Source organism: Schistocerca nitens, chromosome 2 (genome assembly GCF_023898315.1).
Source record: "Schistocerca nitens isolate TAMUIC-IGC-003100 chromosome 2, iqSchNite1.1, whole genome shotgun sequence".
NCBI classification, from domain to species: domain Eukaryota; kingdom Metazoa; phylum Arthropoda; class Insecta; order Orthoptera; family Acrididae; genus Schistocerca; species Schistocerca nitens.
The window spans coordinates 827651433-827668165 of record NC_064615.1 but is presented as its reverse complement, the minus strand read 5'-3'; the positions used below and the strand labels follow the sequence as shown (position 1 = coordinate 827668165).

The following is a 16733-nucleotide window of genomic DNA, read 5'->3' as shown; positions in this document are numbered from 1 at the left end:
TATTTTCTTATTTACAATGCGAATAAATGTATCACAGTTCAAAAATGGTTCAAATGGCTCTGAGCACTATGGGACTTAACATCTGAGGTCATCAGTCCCCTAGAACTTAGAACTACTTAAACCTAACTAACCTAAGGACATCACACACATCCATGCCCGAGGCAGGATTCGAACCTGCGACCGTAGCGGTCCCGCGGTTCCGGGCTGAAGCGCCTAGAACCGCTTGGCCACCGCGGCCGGCTGTATCACAGTAGTGTAATAGTTTTGAACAATGTGTTGTGTGCAGCAAAGGCTGTGCATGGTTAAAAACTTCTTCATCGTTACATTTCTTTTACTGTAGTAGCCTTCTAATTGTAGAGGTGTGTGCGCAAAATGTAACTGAGGGGTGCTGAAGGTTGTGTACTGCAGGCTCTACGAGGGCTAACGTAGTGATGAGTGTCTGAACTATGCACCTTCTAAACAACCCTTCTCGGCGTAAAACCTGCAAAAGGCCACGGAATACAACCTCTGCATAGGGTGAGATGAGACGCCTTATCAGATGGAAAGGTATATACCATATCGTTTCATAACGTTAAAACATGCATCCTAGCTTAACAGTAAGGTGTATTCAGTTAGGTCAAGGAGCGCTCTCGTAAAGAAACGCAGCGAATCACACACGTCAAGGACTCGTGAGAACCTACCATTTCAGTAAGACTAGAAAATCCCTTCTTTCAGGAAGAAGATTTTTAAAACTTTTTTTGCGGCATACGAAGACCTTCCAAGCAAATCTTTTCGCTGAATAGCCCGAACGAAGCTCTTTGACACAGGTACAATTTCTCAAGGCGGTGCTCGTTCACTTAACGAAATCTTTTCATACAGAATATCTGATAGGGACCCGCTGCAGCTCGCAGCAAGTAATTACGGTAATGTCTGTCGCGGAGAAAGAGATAGACGAGGAGATAGGTGGTTCTTAATTCTAGCGCGACTGCTGACGCAAGCCCGTTTCGGTGTCTGTGAAGAGTGAGCCGTGACGAGGCGGCGCCGGGCTCTGCAGTGGAGCGTTAATAGGGCTGCGTCTCCAGGCAAACACCCTGCAGTCGACATGGAAAGCAGCAAGAGGGAGCGGAGCTGGAGGAAGCCAAGCGGGCGCACCGGGCAGCGTCTCGGAAGCCGGGCCTCCAATCACGACCGTGCCGTCAGTGAAGCGGGAGGGACAGAGACGAGAAAGAGAGAGCTTCAGAGATGTAGTAAACAGAAAGAACGCGAAGTCTAGTCACCACTGCGCTTTAGAGGAAGTTAAAAAAAAAAAAAAGAGTGAGAAAACGAGTGTGTGAGGTAACGATAAAGTCATTTTGCATTTGATAAACTCCAGTGGCATAAAAAGTGATCGTGTACTGGTACGTTAAAGACTTTTTGTCTCAGCCTTGGTATACGGAAATACTGTAAGTACGAAATCGTTAGTTGGAACCTATAATTCAATCGCTTCTCTCTTTTATTATATCAGATGCGCTCAGGCATACGAAAGTAAGTGAACTTAAGTTTAAGTTTATTCGCATCCCAGCCACCCGCCACAACTTCGCTAGAATAGCATACAAGGTGCATTCTGTAAGCAATGCGACCAAATTCATAAAAAATCATTTATTGAATATATTCGTACAAACAATCAAAAATTTTCAAAATAGCACCCTCTTGCGTCGATACACTTCTGTAGGCGGTGTTTCCATGCCTGCAAGGGATCTGGAATGCCTTTTCCAGAATGTCCTTTAGAGTTGATGTAACATGCATCTGGATGCTTTCAATCGTATCCCAATGTTTTCCTTTCATGACTCCTTTTAACAGAGGAAACAAAACAAAAAAGTCAGCGGGAGCCAGGTCAGGACTGTAGGGAGGCTGGGGAACCGGTGGGGTCTTGGTCCTGGCCAGGAAGTCGTTGACAATGACGGCACTGTGACTCGGTGCGTTGTCGTGGTGAACTTTCCACGTGTCCTTGATGTCGCTTCGGCAGCGCGAGACCCTCCTTTTCAGTCTTTTGAGCACTTCCAAGTAGAAAGCTGAGTTCACTGTAGTCCCGGTAGGTACGAATTCGTGGTGCACAATGCCTCTGATGTCAAAGAAGACAATGAGCACGGTTTTGATCCTGTACTTGCTCGTGCGTGCCTTCTTGGGACGAGGCGACAATGGGGTATGCCACTCTGAACTCTGCCTTTTTGTCTCAAAAATCCACGACTCATCACCAGTGATAACTGAGTTTAAAAAATGAGGATCATTTTCACACATTTCCAACATTTCTCGGCACTGAAGCACTCGCATGTGCTTGTGTTCGTCGGTCAACACTTTTCGGACGAGTTTGGCACACACCTTTCTCATGTTCAAATCTTCGGTCACAATGCGGAAAACGGTTGTTTTTGACATTTTTAGAGTTAGTGCTATCAATTGAAGGCTCAGCCGTCTGTCAGAGTTCAAACAATTGCGCACACGCGTCACATTTTCGTCGACTCGTGCAGTTGATGGCCGTCCACTGCGAGGTTCGTCGGTGATCTCCTCTCGGCCCTCCATGAACGACTTGTTCCATCGGAAAACTTGTTATTTGGACAAGCAATCATTCCCAATTGCTTGCTGAAGTAATGGAAATGTTTCGGTGTCGGACTTCCCAAGTTTAACGCAAAATTTGATAGCGTACCGTTGCTCTACAGAATGATCCGTTGTGCCGTGTTACATAAACTCAAAAACGGGGTTGACGGGAAAGCACGTCCTGACTCTCCGGCAACTCGCAGCTGAATGAGACAAAGAGCTTTTTGAAACTAACACCCCCCTCCACTTAGCCCAGCCGGTTACAACACGCTGTGGTGTACCATTGCGTCAGAAAAATAAATTGTCGCGTTACTTATGGAACGCACTCTGTACGTACAGGGTGACAATTACTGAACTATACGAAAAAAGCCGGTTGGAGTGGCCGTGCGGTTCTGGGCGCTGCAGTTAGGAACCCGCTACGGTCGCAGGTTCGAATCCTACCTCGGGCATGGATGTGTGTGTTGTCCTTAGGTTAGTTAGGTTTAATTAGTTCTAAGTTCTAGGCGACTGATGACCTCAGAAGTTAAGTCGCATAGTGCTCCGAGCCATTTGACCCATTTTTTATACGAAAAAAAGTAAATCAGTTACAAACTGCGGCACGCACACATTTTATTCAACATGAAAACGTCATTACAGATATTCGGATTTGTTCGATACGCCTGCCATCATTGGCGATGTTAAGGCGCAGACGAATAGCGAAATTCTGCATGACCCGCTAAAGTGTCGGAACATCGATGCTGTCGATGACCTCCTGAATGGCTGGTTTCAGCTCAGCAGTGGTTTTAGGGTTATTGCTGTACCCCTTGTCTTTAATATAGCCTCACAAAAAGGAGTCGCATGTGTTCATATCCGGAGAACATGGCGGTCAATCCAGACCAAATTCAGTGGCCTCTGGGTACCCCAGAGCCAGAATGCGGCCCCCAAAATGCTCCTCCAGGACATCTAACGCACTCCAGCTTCGATGAGGTCAACCTCCTTCTTGCATGAAATACACCTCATCGAAATCAAGGTCACTTCGGATAATGGAGATGATTTCATCTTCCAAAACCTTCACGTACTGTTCGGTAGTCACTGTTCCATCAAGGATATCGCAGCGATTACACCGTGACTGGACATAGCACAACACACAGTCAGCCGTTGAGGATGAAGAGACTTCTCGATTGTGAAATGAGGATTCTCAGTCGCCCAAATGCGCCAATTTTGATTATTGTCGAACCCATGCCAATGAAAGTGGGCTTAGTTGCTAAACCAGTCCATACAATTCCGATGATGCACCACGGCCAATCGTGCAGTTTGAACGTCCTAATGCAAACCTTTCAGGAGTTACGACGATTTTATTTCATGTAGGTCAATAATTGTCGACCTTTATGTATGGCCTATGTGTCCAGCCTAGTGGTAACAAATTTCTCATTAATCAGTCTGTCTATTAGTGAAAGCCATATTAAAATCCTCGCAGTAGTTCCTGAGATTAGCCTTCACGTATGGACACAAAAATACGTGGGGGGGGGGGGGGGGCGGGAGGAGTTTATCTATACTAATAATGTATAAAACAGTCGCGTCTGTTGTCTTTGTACACGCTGATCTCCAAAACTACTTCGCGAATTCTCATGGGATTTTCGCAGGTAACTTCAGCATAGTTTGGGGATCGGTATAGGCTTTACTTCACCAAAATCGCATTGCGAGAAAAATTAAATTTTGATTTAAAATTTTGGTAAACCTTTCTTGTCTGCCGGCCGGTGTGGCCGTGCGGTTCTAGGCGCTTCAGTCTGGAACCGCGTAACCGTTAAGGTCGCAGGTTCGAATCCTGCCTCGGGCATGGATGTGTGTGATGTCCTTAGGTTAGTTAGGTTTAAGTAGTTCTAAGTTCTAGGGGACTGATGACCACAGATGTTAATTCCCATAGTGCTCAGAGCCATTTGAACTTTTCTTGTCTGTCAGCGTCTCTATCTGAATACGGTAATCTCCAAAACTACAAAGCGGATTTTCATGGGGTTTTCACTAGTAACTTCAGCGTAGCTAGAGACAACGTATAGGCTACCCTTCATTAAAACCTGATCATGAAACAAAGATGTACATACATGTTGTAAAAACGTATGTATGTATGTTCCACATATCCTCCGAAACAACTGGACCGATTTGTACCAAACTTGGGAAACATGTCATTGTCTGGAAAGAATCGCTGTGGGAGTAAGAGCCACCTACCTAACAAAGAGGTAAGGTAGGAGACGAGAAAGAAGTGCTGGCTACGACGCGCGAGTACGCAGACTTTTATTCATCCAGTATTTTAGAATAAGAGTACTTTTTGACTAGCAGCGAATTTTACATATAATTTCAAAACTCATAAAAAAATTCTCGTTTACAAACTACACAAAATAATGAAACGAAAAAACTTTATCGCTTACTACGTTTTCGCTGTTCATGCTACAAAACTGTCACACTAGTTGTGATCTCTTATTTTATTACTTCTTTACTATTAATTGTATTCGCCACTCGTTTTACAGACGGTGTTCACATGTAGCACTGAACATACTTGCAAAACTGTACGGCACACAGTTCAGGAGATCTGTGAAACGCTGAGATGCATGCAAACTGCTGCATGGTGCGTGATCTTTTAATTTATTACTTCTTTGACACAAACTCTATTCGCAATACGGCAGACAGTATCTACATATGCCGCTGAATGTGCCCACAAAATTGTATCACTGTACAGCATAGAGAGCGAGAGAAGAGTGAAACGCACAGAGAAAGGGAAGAATAGAGATGTACAGGGAGAGGGGGTAAGGGTAGATTCATATAGAAAGGAAAGAGGAGGAGACGGACAGAGAGATGGAGGGGGGAGGGGAGGAGATGAACAGAGAGAGGGACAGGAGGAGGTGTATAGAAAATGGGAGGTGTAACAGAGGGACAGAGAGAAGGCAAAGGAGGGGACAGACAGAGAGGGAGGATGGGGGTGGACAGAGGAGATGACAGAGAGTGGAGGAAGGAATAAATTGACTTTAATAGAACTGAAGTAACTACCTAGCCGGGAAACACCGGGTACTCAGATAATTTATTTATAATACACTCATTAAAAAGATTTGCATCACCCCAGTTCTCAGAACTCCTGAAGATAGACGTTGACTGAGGATATTGTATCACAGACACAGTCCCTTTGACTGTTCAGAGATGTCACTGTACCCACCCAAAGATGTGAACAAGCAACGCCTATTTGACGGAGGGGGTCCGACAGCCGATCGATTCCAGTTATTACACCAGGAAGGAGGTACACTGCTCGTGTTGGCTGTAGTTCAACAATGCCTAGACGGTCAATACCGGTGGTTCGATCGCACCTGCATTGTTACTTTGTGCCAGGAAGGGCTCTTAACAAGGTAAGTGTCCAGGCGTCTCGCAGTGAACCAAAGCGATGCTGTCCGGTCATGGAGGAGATACTGAGAGACAGGAACTTTCGATGACATGCCTCGCTCAGGCCGCCCAAAGGCTACTACTGCAGTGGATGACCGCTACGTACGGATCATCGGTAGGAGGAACGCTGACATCAACGCCACCATGTTGAATAATGCTGCTCGTGTAGCCACAGGACTTCGTGTTACGACTCAAACTGTGCACAATAGGCTGCATGATGCGCAACTTCACTCCCTACGTCCGTGGAGAGGTCCAAGTTTGTAACCACGGGGCCATGCAGCACGGTACAGATGGGCCCAACAACCTGCCGAATGGACCGCTCAGGATTGGCATCAAGTTCTCTTCACCGATGAGTGTCGCATATGCCTTCAACCAGACAATAGTCGGAGACGTGTTCAGGGGCAACCCGGTCAGGCTGAACGCCTTGGACACACCGTCCAGCGATTGCAGGAAGGTTGAAGTTCCCTGCTGTTTTGGGATGGCATTATGTGGAGCCGACGTACGTTACTGGTAGTCATGGAAGGTGCCGTAACGGCTGTACTATCCATGAATGCCATCCTCCGACCGATGGTGCAAGCATATTGGCGAGACATTCGCCTTCATGAACGACAATTCGCGCCCCCATCATGCACATCTTGTGAATGACTTCCTTCAGGATAACGACATCGCTCGACTAGAGTGGGCAGCATGTTCTCCAGACATGAACCCTATCGAACAAGCCAGGGATAGATTTAGAAGAGTTGTTTATGGATGACATGACCCACCAGCCACTCTGAGTGATCTGCGCCGAATCGCTGTTGAGGAGTGGGACAATCTGGACCAACAGTGCCTCGATTAACTTGTGGCTAGTACGCCACAACGAATACAGGCATGCATCCATGCAAGAGGACGTGCTACTGCGTATTAGAGGTACCGGTGTGTACAGCAATCTGGACCACCACCTCTGAAGGTCTCGATGTATGGTGGTACAACATGCAATGTGTTGTTTTCATGAGCAATAAAAAGGGAGGAAATGATGTTTATGTTGATCTCTATTCCAATTTTCTGTACAAGTTCCGGAATTCTCGGATCCGAGTTGATGCAAAACGTTTTCCTGATGTGTGTGTATGTAGAAGAAGAAGATATGTTTAAATGTATAGAGTCTGGTGACAATAATTTCTTGTGCTTCAGTGGCCTGATGCAAGTATTTCAGCTGGACGCCTCTGTGGCGACTTGCAAGTCACCCCAGTTATCGAACCGAGGCCGGGGAAAGGCGTCCTACAGTTTAATTTCGAGTTCGATCCGCGTGTTGTTCCTGGCGAATTTACACGTCGATGAGAGTCGAATGTTAGGTTAAAAGGCAGACTTTTAAACCATGACCCGACCGTGATTCCATCCCTCGACTACTTGACCTCCTGGCAGGTATTTTACCGCTAGACTACCAGGTCTGGTGTAGATTCTGGTGCTGCTCTCTAGAAAAAATTTGTAAACTTGTGGTAAGATCCTGTGGGACGATACTGCTGTGGTCATCGGTCCCTAAGCTTACACACTCCTCAATCTAACTTACGCTGAGGACAGCACACACCTATGCCTGAGGAAGGGCTCGAGCCTCCGACGGGGGCAGAGCCGCGTGGACCGTGACAAGGCGCCCGAGACCGCGCTGCTACCCCGCGCGACGCTGCTCTCTAGAGCTGTGGCCGCTATTTACTGTTTTTCCTGGAAGATACTGCCTCCTCTCCATCTGACCAGAACGTAGCTCCCATCACGAGATATTACTCCAAACGCCAATTAAATACAGGACAGATAAAGGTACATATATTATACACTATTAGTTAGCGATAGTAAATTAGTAATCCGTACAGTTATATGGATCAGTCTACCAGTGAAACCCGGATCAAAGTCCCTCCATCAGTTAACGAGATTAGCCTGAATATACGAACTGCGGCGGGTGCTTTTAATTTATAATTTGTATAGATAGGCAGGAACATATTAAAAACTGTTACATTAAATCTGCACATTTTGTTTTCATAAAGCTCTTCGGACAAAATATTAGTCACCCCTCAAGTGGTCGCTTTGGAGTGTTGCTGGTATCAGGCGGTCATGTGACCCTCCAGCCTTGGCGCAAGTGATGGTAATAAAATAGTGCCAGTCGATTGGGTAGAATTAGCGTTGTAAGATGGGCATAAAGCAGTTGTCGTGTTTTGTCCTTTCCATGACCACACAGTGAATGACTTTGCTCTATTTGTAGTCTGATACAAACTGAGACGAAATCTTCAAACGCGAGCTGATAAATTCTAGACGTGTTTGTCTGTGTTAGCGTTGTTTTTCCTCAGTGTCTTATGTGGAGGCCTCAGTTCTGTAGCCTATTCTCCTTATTAGCTTTGCTTTCTTGTTCGTGTGTATTATGTATGTTTGTCTGACTTGTGTCTTTTAACGTTTATAATGTATCTAAAAGTGTTATTGTTAACGATAAAATGTTTTAACGGTCATGGATTACTACTTTTTTTTATTATTTAGCTTTTGGGTGTGCCGTAGTTTAAGTTCATTTATAGAATTTGCGGCTGATAGATTTTCGTTGGGTTCGAGACTATAAACGTAACGTTCCGTTTACCAAGTTGGCACAGGGTTATTTCACTTAGTCTTGTAATGAATTATGGCAATTAATAATACTTTCTGCCGTAGCTAGCATAAGAGCATGATTTTAAAATCATGGAATAACACACATCCGTGGCTGGTTTTAACACACTACGTCGTAGACAGACATTGTAACATTTAATTCCAGTGAAACCTCTCACCGAAAATAAATAACAAACAGTTTCAATTAACTTCAGTTCTCATTTAGTTATCTCATACTATTTAAGTGACAAAATAATTTTAATAGCTCTTCGTTACGCATAGCCAGGCTAGCAACATATAAATTATTTAAAGTCCACCTAATTGAAAAAAAATAAAAAAAACATAAAATACTGGCTGCCTCGGGTCAGCCTAGTTCTATGAAACAAGATGTCAGTATATGTTGCACCGATATGCGCGCTGTAGGAAAGAAAAAGGTTTAAATTCAATTGCTGCTTAATGACATTGATCTGCTCTATCAGGCACTGCTACATTGTTTTGTTGTCGCCCTGCTATGAATGTTGAAATAATGCAGATATTTCACACAGGGCACACAAAACTACGGAATAAAGGCGTGAAATAACTCTCTGGGCCGCTAGTGTCTACCGACGCCCGCCGGGCCGTTAAGCGATGCGGTTAATGGTTTTCCTAGTTTCTATTTGCAGCAACGCTTCTTTCGGTCTGCCCGTAATTTCGATTTTTTCTATCCCAATTACTCTCTTTTGTGGTCCTCGTAACATGTTTACCCGCTAATGGCCTCTTTCATTCCTATCATTGTTCCTATTATTATTGTTGTTGTTGTTATTACGATTCCTATGTCTTTCACGGTTGTTCCGCCAGTTGTCTTCGTCTTCCATTTTCTCTAAAAATTTAGTAAGCGTTCTGTAATGATTAGCAATGTGTCGCCTTGAGTCGTCGGGAAGTTTCTTCCACAGATTCCAAAGACCTCGATTCTGGCCGACGTTCACACAAATAATCTAGTTTGCAGACCTAATTTTTGCAATACTCTCTCACCGAGATTCACGCGTTGTCGTAGCAGGAGCTTCCTACTGCAAAATCCCGCCACACGATCTCTTGCTTCTTTTCCGACCAATATTCCTTCAAAATTCATTTTTGAATTCTAGGAGACTCGTGTTAGTAATATCGAGGTTTAAATCCCATCTCTCAGCCTCACCCGCTAACACTTCAACACTAGACCTGCTGCCCAGAGGAAAGTAAGCATTGATGGCTTGCTCTTGCCACATGTAGTTGGAGGTACTAACCAATACAAAAACATACATCTCCTAATGGTTACATTTATTAGGCTGAAAATGAAGTACTACTGATGTAATGTTGTTCAGTACACTGTCCTCAGTCACCAATAAAAATATTTGCATTTGTACCACAATAACCCTGCAGCAATGAGACTCGTCTGAAGAGATGTGTCTCCACTCCCATGGCCAGTGTTGTTGGGTGCACCACTGTCGGCGCCCCTCTCCCCGAAGCTGCGACAAGGGAAGCCGCTACAAGGGGCGCCTTCCTGACAGTCTGTGCTGCTCAAGATCTCTTCTTACTGTCCATGTGAATACTTCTCTTGCTGCAAACAAGCTGATTTCTTGACGTGGCTTTATGAAGATACTCGCCTGAGGCTGTAATACAAGGGGAAGTAAAATGAAAACTGAACATCCGCCACGACGAGACCACTCACAAAACTTCAGATGGCTCTGAGCACTATGGGACTTAACTTCTGAGGTCATCAGTCCCCTAGAACTTAGAACTACTTAAACCTAACTAATCTAAGGACATCACACCCATCCATGCCCGAGGTAGGATTCGAACCTGCGACCGTAGCGGTCGCGCGGTTCCAGACTGTAGCGCCTAGAACCGCTCGGCCACCCAGGCCGGCTAAGCTAGAAGGTTCTGTCTTGGAGGAAATCATCCGTGATCTTGATATAGCTGTCTCGAAAGGTCGTCTGTGTCAGCATTTTTATATGAGATTGTTCTGTCAAATCTATCATAAGTATTTCGCAGGTCCAGGAAAACCGCATGCGTCAACATAGAGGAGTTAATGCCTTGCTGACATGTTCTTTATCCTTAGAACTTGCAGATCTGCTGACAGGTGGGAAACGAAATCATACCGTTCCGGACGTATTGTCCCAGCTGCCACCAGAGGTTGAGAAATGTGGTGAAGGGTCCAAATTCTAGGACCTTAGCCATGGTATTCAGAAACAGAAGCCTGTTTTTGGTAGGAACCCTAGGCTCCTTTGAGGGCTTTTGGATGGCAATCAGTTTGCCCTGCTTCTACAGTGGGGGAATAAAGCCAGCTGAGTGACATTGGGTCAAGATGCTGGTGAATAAGACCAGTGACTTGCACGGGAGATAACGCAGGCGTTCGTTTAAGATGCCAACAGCCCACACTTCCACTGGAGGGTCCACTGGTGTTCTGCTCGGACGTAAGGCAAGGGACAGTAAGGCATAGTCTTCTACATCTACATCGACACTCTGCAAATCACATTTAAGTGCCTGGCAGAGGGTTCATCGAACAGATCAAGGAGCTACAGTCTGGAACCACGTGACCGCTGCGGTCGCAGGTTCGAATCCTGCCTCGGGCATGGATGGGTGTGATGTCCTTAGATTAGTTAGGTTTAAGTAGTTCTAAATTCTAGGGGACTGATGACCTCAGAAGTTAAGTTCCATAGTGCTCAGAGCCATTTGAACCATTTTTTGAACCACCTTCACAATTCTCTATTATTCCAATCTCGTATAGCGCGCGGGAGGAATGAACACCTATATCTTTCCGTATGAGCTCTGATTTCCCTTCTTTTATCTTGGTGATCGTACCTCCCTTTGTAATTCGATGTCAACAAAATACTTTCGCATTCGGAGGAGAAAGTTGGTGATTGAAATTTCGTGAGTAGATTCCGTCGCAACGAAAAGCGGCTTTCTTTTAATGGTGTCCATCCCAAATCCTGTATCATTTCTGTGACACTCCCTCCCATATTTCGCGATAATACAAAACGTGCTTGCCTTTCTTTGAGCTTTTTCGATGTACTCAGTCAGTCCTATCTGGTAAAGATCGCACACAGCGCAACAGTATTCTAAAAGAGGACGGACAAGATTAGTGTAGGCAGTCTCCTTAGTAGGTCTGTTACGTTTTCTAAGTGTCCTGCCAGTAAAACGCAGTCTTTGGTTAGCGTTCCCCACAACATTTTCTGTGTGTTCCTTCCAATTTAAATTGTTCGTAATTCTAACACCTACGTATTTAGTTGAATTTACGGCTTTTAGATTAGACTGATTTATCGTGTAACCGAAGTTTAATGCGTTCCTTTTAGCACTTATGTGGATGACCTCACACTTTTCGTTATTTAAGGTCAACTGCCACTTTTCGCACCATTTCGAAATTTCTTCTAAATCGTTTTGCAGTTTGTTTTGATCTTCTGATGACCTTATTACTCGATAAACGACAGCGTCATCTGCAAACAACCGAAGACGGCTGCTCAGATTGTCTCACAAATCGTTTATATAGATAAGGAACAGCAAAGGACCTATAACACAACCTTGGGGAACGTCTTTGTCCGTTAACCAGCTTGGAAGACCTTGTCAGGTTGAGTTTTTCCCAGGTGGTGTTGTTGATGATCCTCGAAAATTTGTTCAAAATGGTTCAAGTGGCTCTGAGCACTATGAGACTCAACTTCTGAGGTCGTTAGTACCCTAGCACTTAGAACTAGTTAAACATAAATAACTTAAGGACATCACACACATCCATGCCCGAGGCAGGATTCGAACCTGCGACCGTAGCGGTCTCGCGGCACCAGGCTGCAGCGCCTAGAACCGCACGGCCACTTCGGCCGGCGAAAATTTGTTCCAATCCATGATGGTAAAGGTATAATTGACATCTAAAGATAGATGTAGGACCACCAGGACGTGCGGGAGGTGGTCAGGGGCCAGTTCGTGGAGCGTTTCCAATGAAGACTGCACCGCATTGTTCTTGAGAATGGACACATCCAGAATGTCTGGATGGCAGTTGGAGCAGACTGGTATATAAGTGGGAGTGTGGATGCCATAGACCAACAGTGCAAGAGTCATATGCTGCTCATCACGTCTTTCGTGCGACGCTCAGTCTCGCCGGGAAGCGTCGTTTTGTTTTCCGTTAGGAACAAAATAACTATTAACGCGAAATTTTACGTGTCTGTTCGATAGAGTGCTACCGTATTAGTCCAGTGCGATAACTGTTTTATTGATATGTATTAACAGGGACAGTAAAACAGCAAGAGTAATCAGTACCCTAACAGCTACTGGGTAGTGCTGCTGCTTGCCGGTTTGCAGTGAGCGCGAACCAACGTGGTACTACAGCTGCTGAGGTACTGATTATTTCCCGTGCTTAACCATACCTGTTAACACAGATCGACTGTCCTTGTCAGATCTATGAAACGAATGTCGTCCTAGACTTATCTGGGACCGCTCCATCGAATGGGCACGTAAAATTTCGCCTTAAATATAATTTTGTTTGTCACAGGGAACAAAAACATTTCTTTTCATTACCGGGTTGTGCATGTAAGATGTGATGAGCAGTATTTGTTTTGGTTGGCTCCAATGACACGCTGCAAAAAGTAAATTGCAAATATCTGCCAAAACACCAGAGATAATGCTCTTGACGACTCTTAGAATACTCTCTGTATGTGACGTTTTATGGGGTTTCTTTAATATACCCTTTTAATTTATAAGTCGTATAAGAAGTAGGAGACTGCGATAATGTATTTATGAGGTGATATTGAAAGTTGCACGCTATGGAAATCGAAACATTTATTAGATTTTATGATATAAGGAGCATAATTCCTAATAATGAGTGATTTAAGACAGGTGTGAGTATATTATTTGTGTCCACAAACTATGCAGAAGGAAATGTTTGTAGATATATTGGATTGTACTGATCAAATCCCGAAATTAAACCTCAATGCAGAACATCTTTGAGATGAAACTGAGCATTAAATTCGTGCCACATGATATGCTTCAAAACTCAGTAACCCTCGTTCACCTTGTTCTAAGGAGAAATGAAACAAATTCCACTTTCTTTTTGTCAGTATTTAGTAAAATGACTTTATTGAAGGTTAAACGGACTAAAAGTAACCAAGCAGTTGCTTACACGCACGTGATTTCACTAAATCGCTCTGGCCAAATGCCGGGATGGTTCCTTTGAAAGGACACCGTCGATTTCCTATCCCATCCCTTGCAATGTTCCGAGCTTCTGCTCCGTCTCTAACGACCGTGATGTCGAAGGGCCCTTAAACCCTAATATTCTTTCCTTGCTTCCTACCAGCAATGTTGATATATAAACTTTAGGCTCATAGCATAAATCCAAACATTTTGGGTTGAAAATGATAGCCTTCGGATTCTGTCTTTTTGTGTACCTAGCTCGTTACGTACAGGTGTGACAGCTGTGTGCATAAGTCTCCACTGTGCTGTTGCAGCCTGGGTTCCTCCACGGGTGACCTCAGCGTGGAGGCGGCGCAGCTGGAGCGAGCCATTCGCAACAACGACACGGTGCGCGTCAAGCGGTTCCTCGAACTGCACCACGACAAGTTCCAGGTAGGCCAACAGCGTCTCTCATGTGGATCCACATTTAGGCTTACACACATAATCACACAATGCCTGACAAAACAGTTGGGACACCCGGAAGACACATAGGGATGTAAATGTAAGTTCGTACACCTGCACACCATCCGTGGGTATGTAAATGGTTACAGTTCCAATTCCCAGACACAGCTGTAACTGCCTCCACAGTGCGTTAATACTGTTCGTATTTAGTGTTGTTGTCAGACCTCGCAGGGTGTATAAACAGCGGCGTATGAGTGATCACTGTAAAGCACAGCCTTATCATCACCTGTTTGAAAGTGGCCTCATTGTGGGTCTCCATTTGGCCGGCTGTTCGAATGATCCAGTATCCTGATTTTTGGGGCATGCGGATGTGACAGTGACCCAGTGTGGGACTGCATACCCGCCAAGGTTCCGATCGACCAAGTCTGACCCCAACAAGGGCGGATCGCCGTACTGTTTACGAAGCACATCACACCCCTTCACATCTACGCTTGCCAGCTGAGAAGCAGTAATGCAACATTCTGTGTCATCGCGCACCGTTGGTCGGAGACTGGCAGCAGCCGGACTGGAGAATAAGCGTCCATTGTGTACGCTGGCGTCAACACCACAACACAAACGGCTGCGTTTCAAGAGGAACAGTGACCAAGAAGCGTGGACTTCTGATGAATGGTGTCCCTACTGAATTCAGCGACGAGTCCGTTGTTCCGAATAACCCCGGTTGACCGTCATCGACAATTATGTCGGCGATCTGGGGAGAGGTCTCATTCTTCCAATGTTTTTGGAGAGGCGAAGCGGTGTTCCTCCTGGCGCACTGGAGCCATCACGCGTGACTTCCGATGACCGCAGGCAGTGACTGAGGAAACTCTGAAGTGTGCCCTCCTGTGTTATCTCTCATGCAACAGGGTCGTGGTGCCATTTTTCAACAGGTTAATGTGTGTCCACACATAGCACGAGTTTTCATGAACTGTCTGCGTCATGCTGAGATCCCTTGATCAGTCCCCGTAGAACGTGAGGGACCAGTTCGGACGTCAGTTCCATTCTGATGCCAGTATCATGGATGCCAAGGACCAGATAGCAGCTGTGGAATAGCTTGCCTCAGATGATATACCGGCTGTATGACACCATCAGTGCATCTGTGCGTTCATCCAGGCCAGAGGGGATGCAACATCATATTTACTAGGTTAGTGAATAAGTACGTAGTTTTTGGTATGAGTCTCTTTATGGACTGTCATTTTTATTTTTAATTGACTGTTGCTATTTGAGTTTCATATTGTCATTTTGTCGTCTAGAGACAGGCTGCGATAGGCTGCAATCCGACCTTTATCAAAGTCGGAAACGTGATGGTACGCATTTCTCCCCCTTACACGAGGTATCACAAAAATGTTTCACCAGGCAAAGACGGTCAACTGCTGTTTGTGTATGAGAAATCGGTTGGAAACTTTTCTCATGTCAGCAAGTTGTAGGTGTCGCCACTGGCGCCAACCCTGTGTGAATGCTCTGAAAAGCTAATCATTTGCATATCACAGCATCTTTTTCCTGTCGGTTAAATTTCGTGTCTGTAGCACGTCATCTTTGTGGTGTAGCTATTTTAATGGCCAGTAGTGTATAATGCTGCTTGCTCGTCATCAATTGGCTTATGAGAACACCGACCATTCCTACTCTGTACTGTTACCGGTGACGGGAATGGTATCTTTACGCTAACGTATTGAAAAGAGAGGAATGATTGACCCCAAACCTAGCAGCAACTGGCTACGAGAAATGGTGTCTTTACGTTAACATGCACAAAAGAAAAGAATCGTTGATCCCAGACAAAGCAGTAACTGCCCGTACGCAGACCTGCACACTTCCACAAAAGACAATGTTACTCGTCTGGTGGAACATCGACGATGTGGTGTACTACGAATTGCTGCCCTGAGGTGTAATCATCATCACTGCTGACATTTATTGTCAACATCTGAGACACCTTGCAGGCGCAGTCCAAGAACAACGACCAGGAAGACTGCGTGGTTTGGTACTACTCTACGATAACGCCAGATCGATTCTGGCAGACTGACAAAAACAGTATACAGGAGTTGTGTCAAGATGTCATACCGCACCCATCTTATTCACCTGTTCTTGCTCCCTCAGAATTTCACCTCTTCCGCCCTCTACCGAACAACCTAAAAGGAACTATCTTACCGGATGAAAATACACCCCGAGAGTGGCTCGACGAATTCTTTGCCTCAAAATCACGTCATTTCCACAGCCGCGGAATCGAAAATGTACCCCAAAGTTGGCAGACTGTTGGAAACAGTGTAGGAGAATATATTATTGATTATTTAAATCTCTGTTATGTTTATCCGTTGTCCGCAGCTCGTGGTCGTACGGTAGCGTTCTCGCTTCCCGCGCCCGGGTTCCCGGGTTCGATTCCCGGCAGGGTCAGGGATTTTCTCTGCCTCGTGATGACTGGGTGTTGTGTGCTGTCCTTAGGTTAGTTAGGTTTAAGTAGTTCTCAGTTCTAGGGGACTGATGACCTTAGATGTTAAGTCCCATAGTGGTCAGAGCCATTTGAACCATGTTTATCCGTTGTGTTTATTAAACTTACGGAAAAACGCTACGAACTTATGCACCACCCG

The 16733-nt window shown here is 45.2% G+C and overlaps 1 protein-coding gene across 1 annotated transcript in view; it reads left to right on the top strand.

The window, feature by feature from the left end:
* LOC126235364 (uncharacterized) overlaps positions 1–16733 on the top strand; it is a gene marked incomplete at its 3' end in the record, with an annotated part of 1261863 nt that overhangs the window by 379282 nt on the left and 865848 nt on the right. Inside the window, exon 3 of the mRNA XM_049944087.1 lies at positions 13992–14109. Within this exon, the coding sequence (XP_049800044.1) occupies positions 13992–14109 (118 nt within the window). The remainder of the gene's footprint in view (positions 1–13991; positions 14110–16733) is intronic.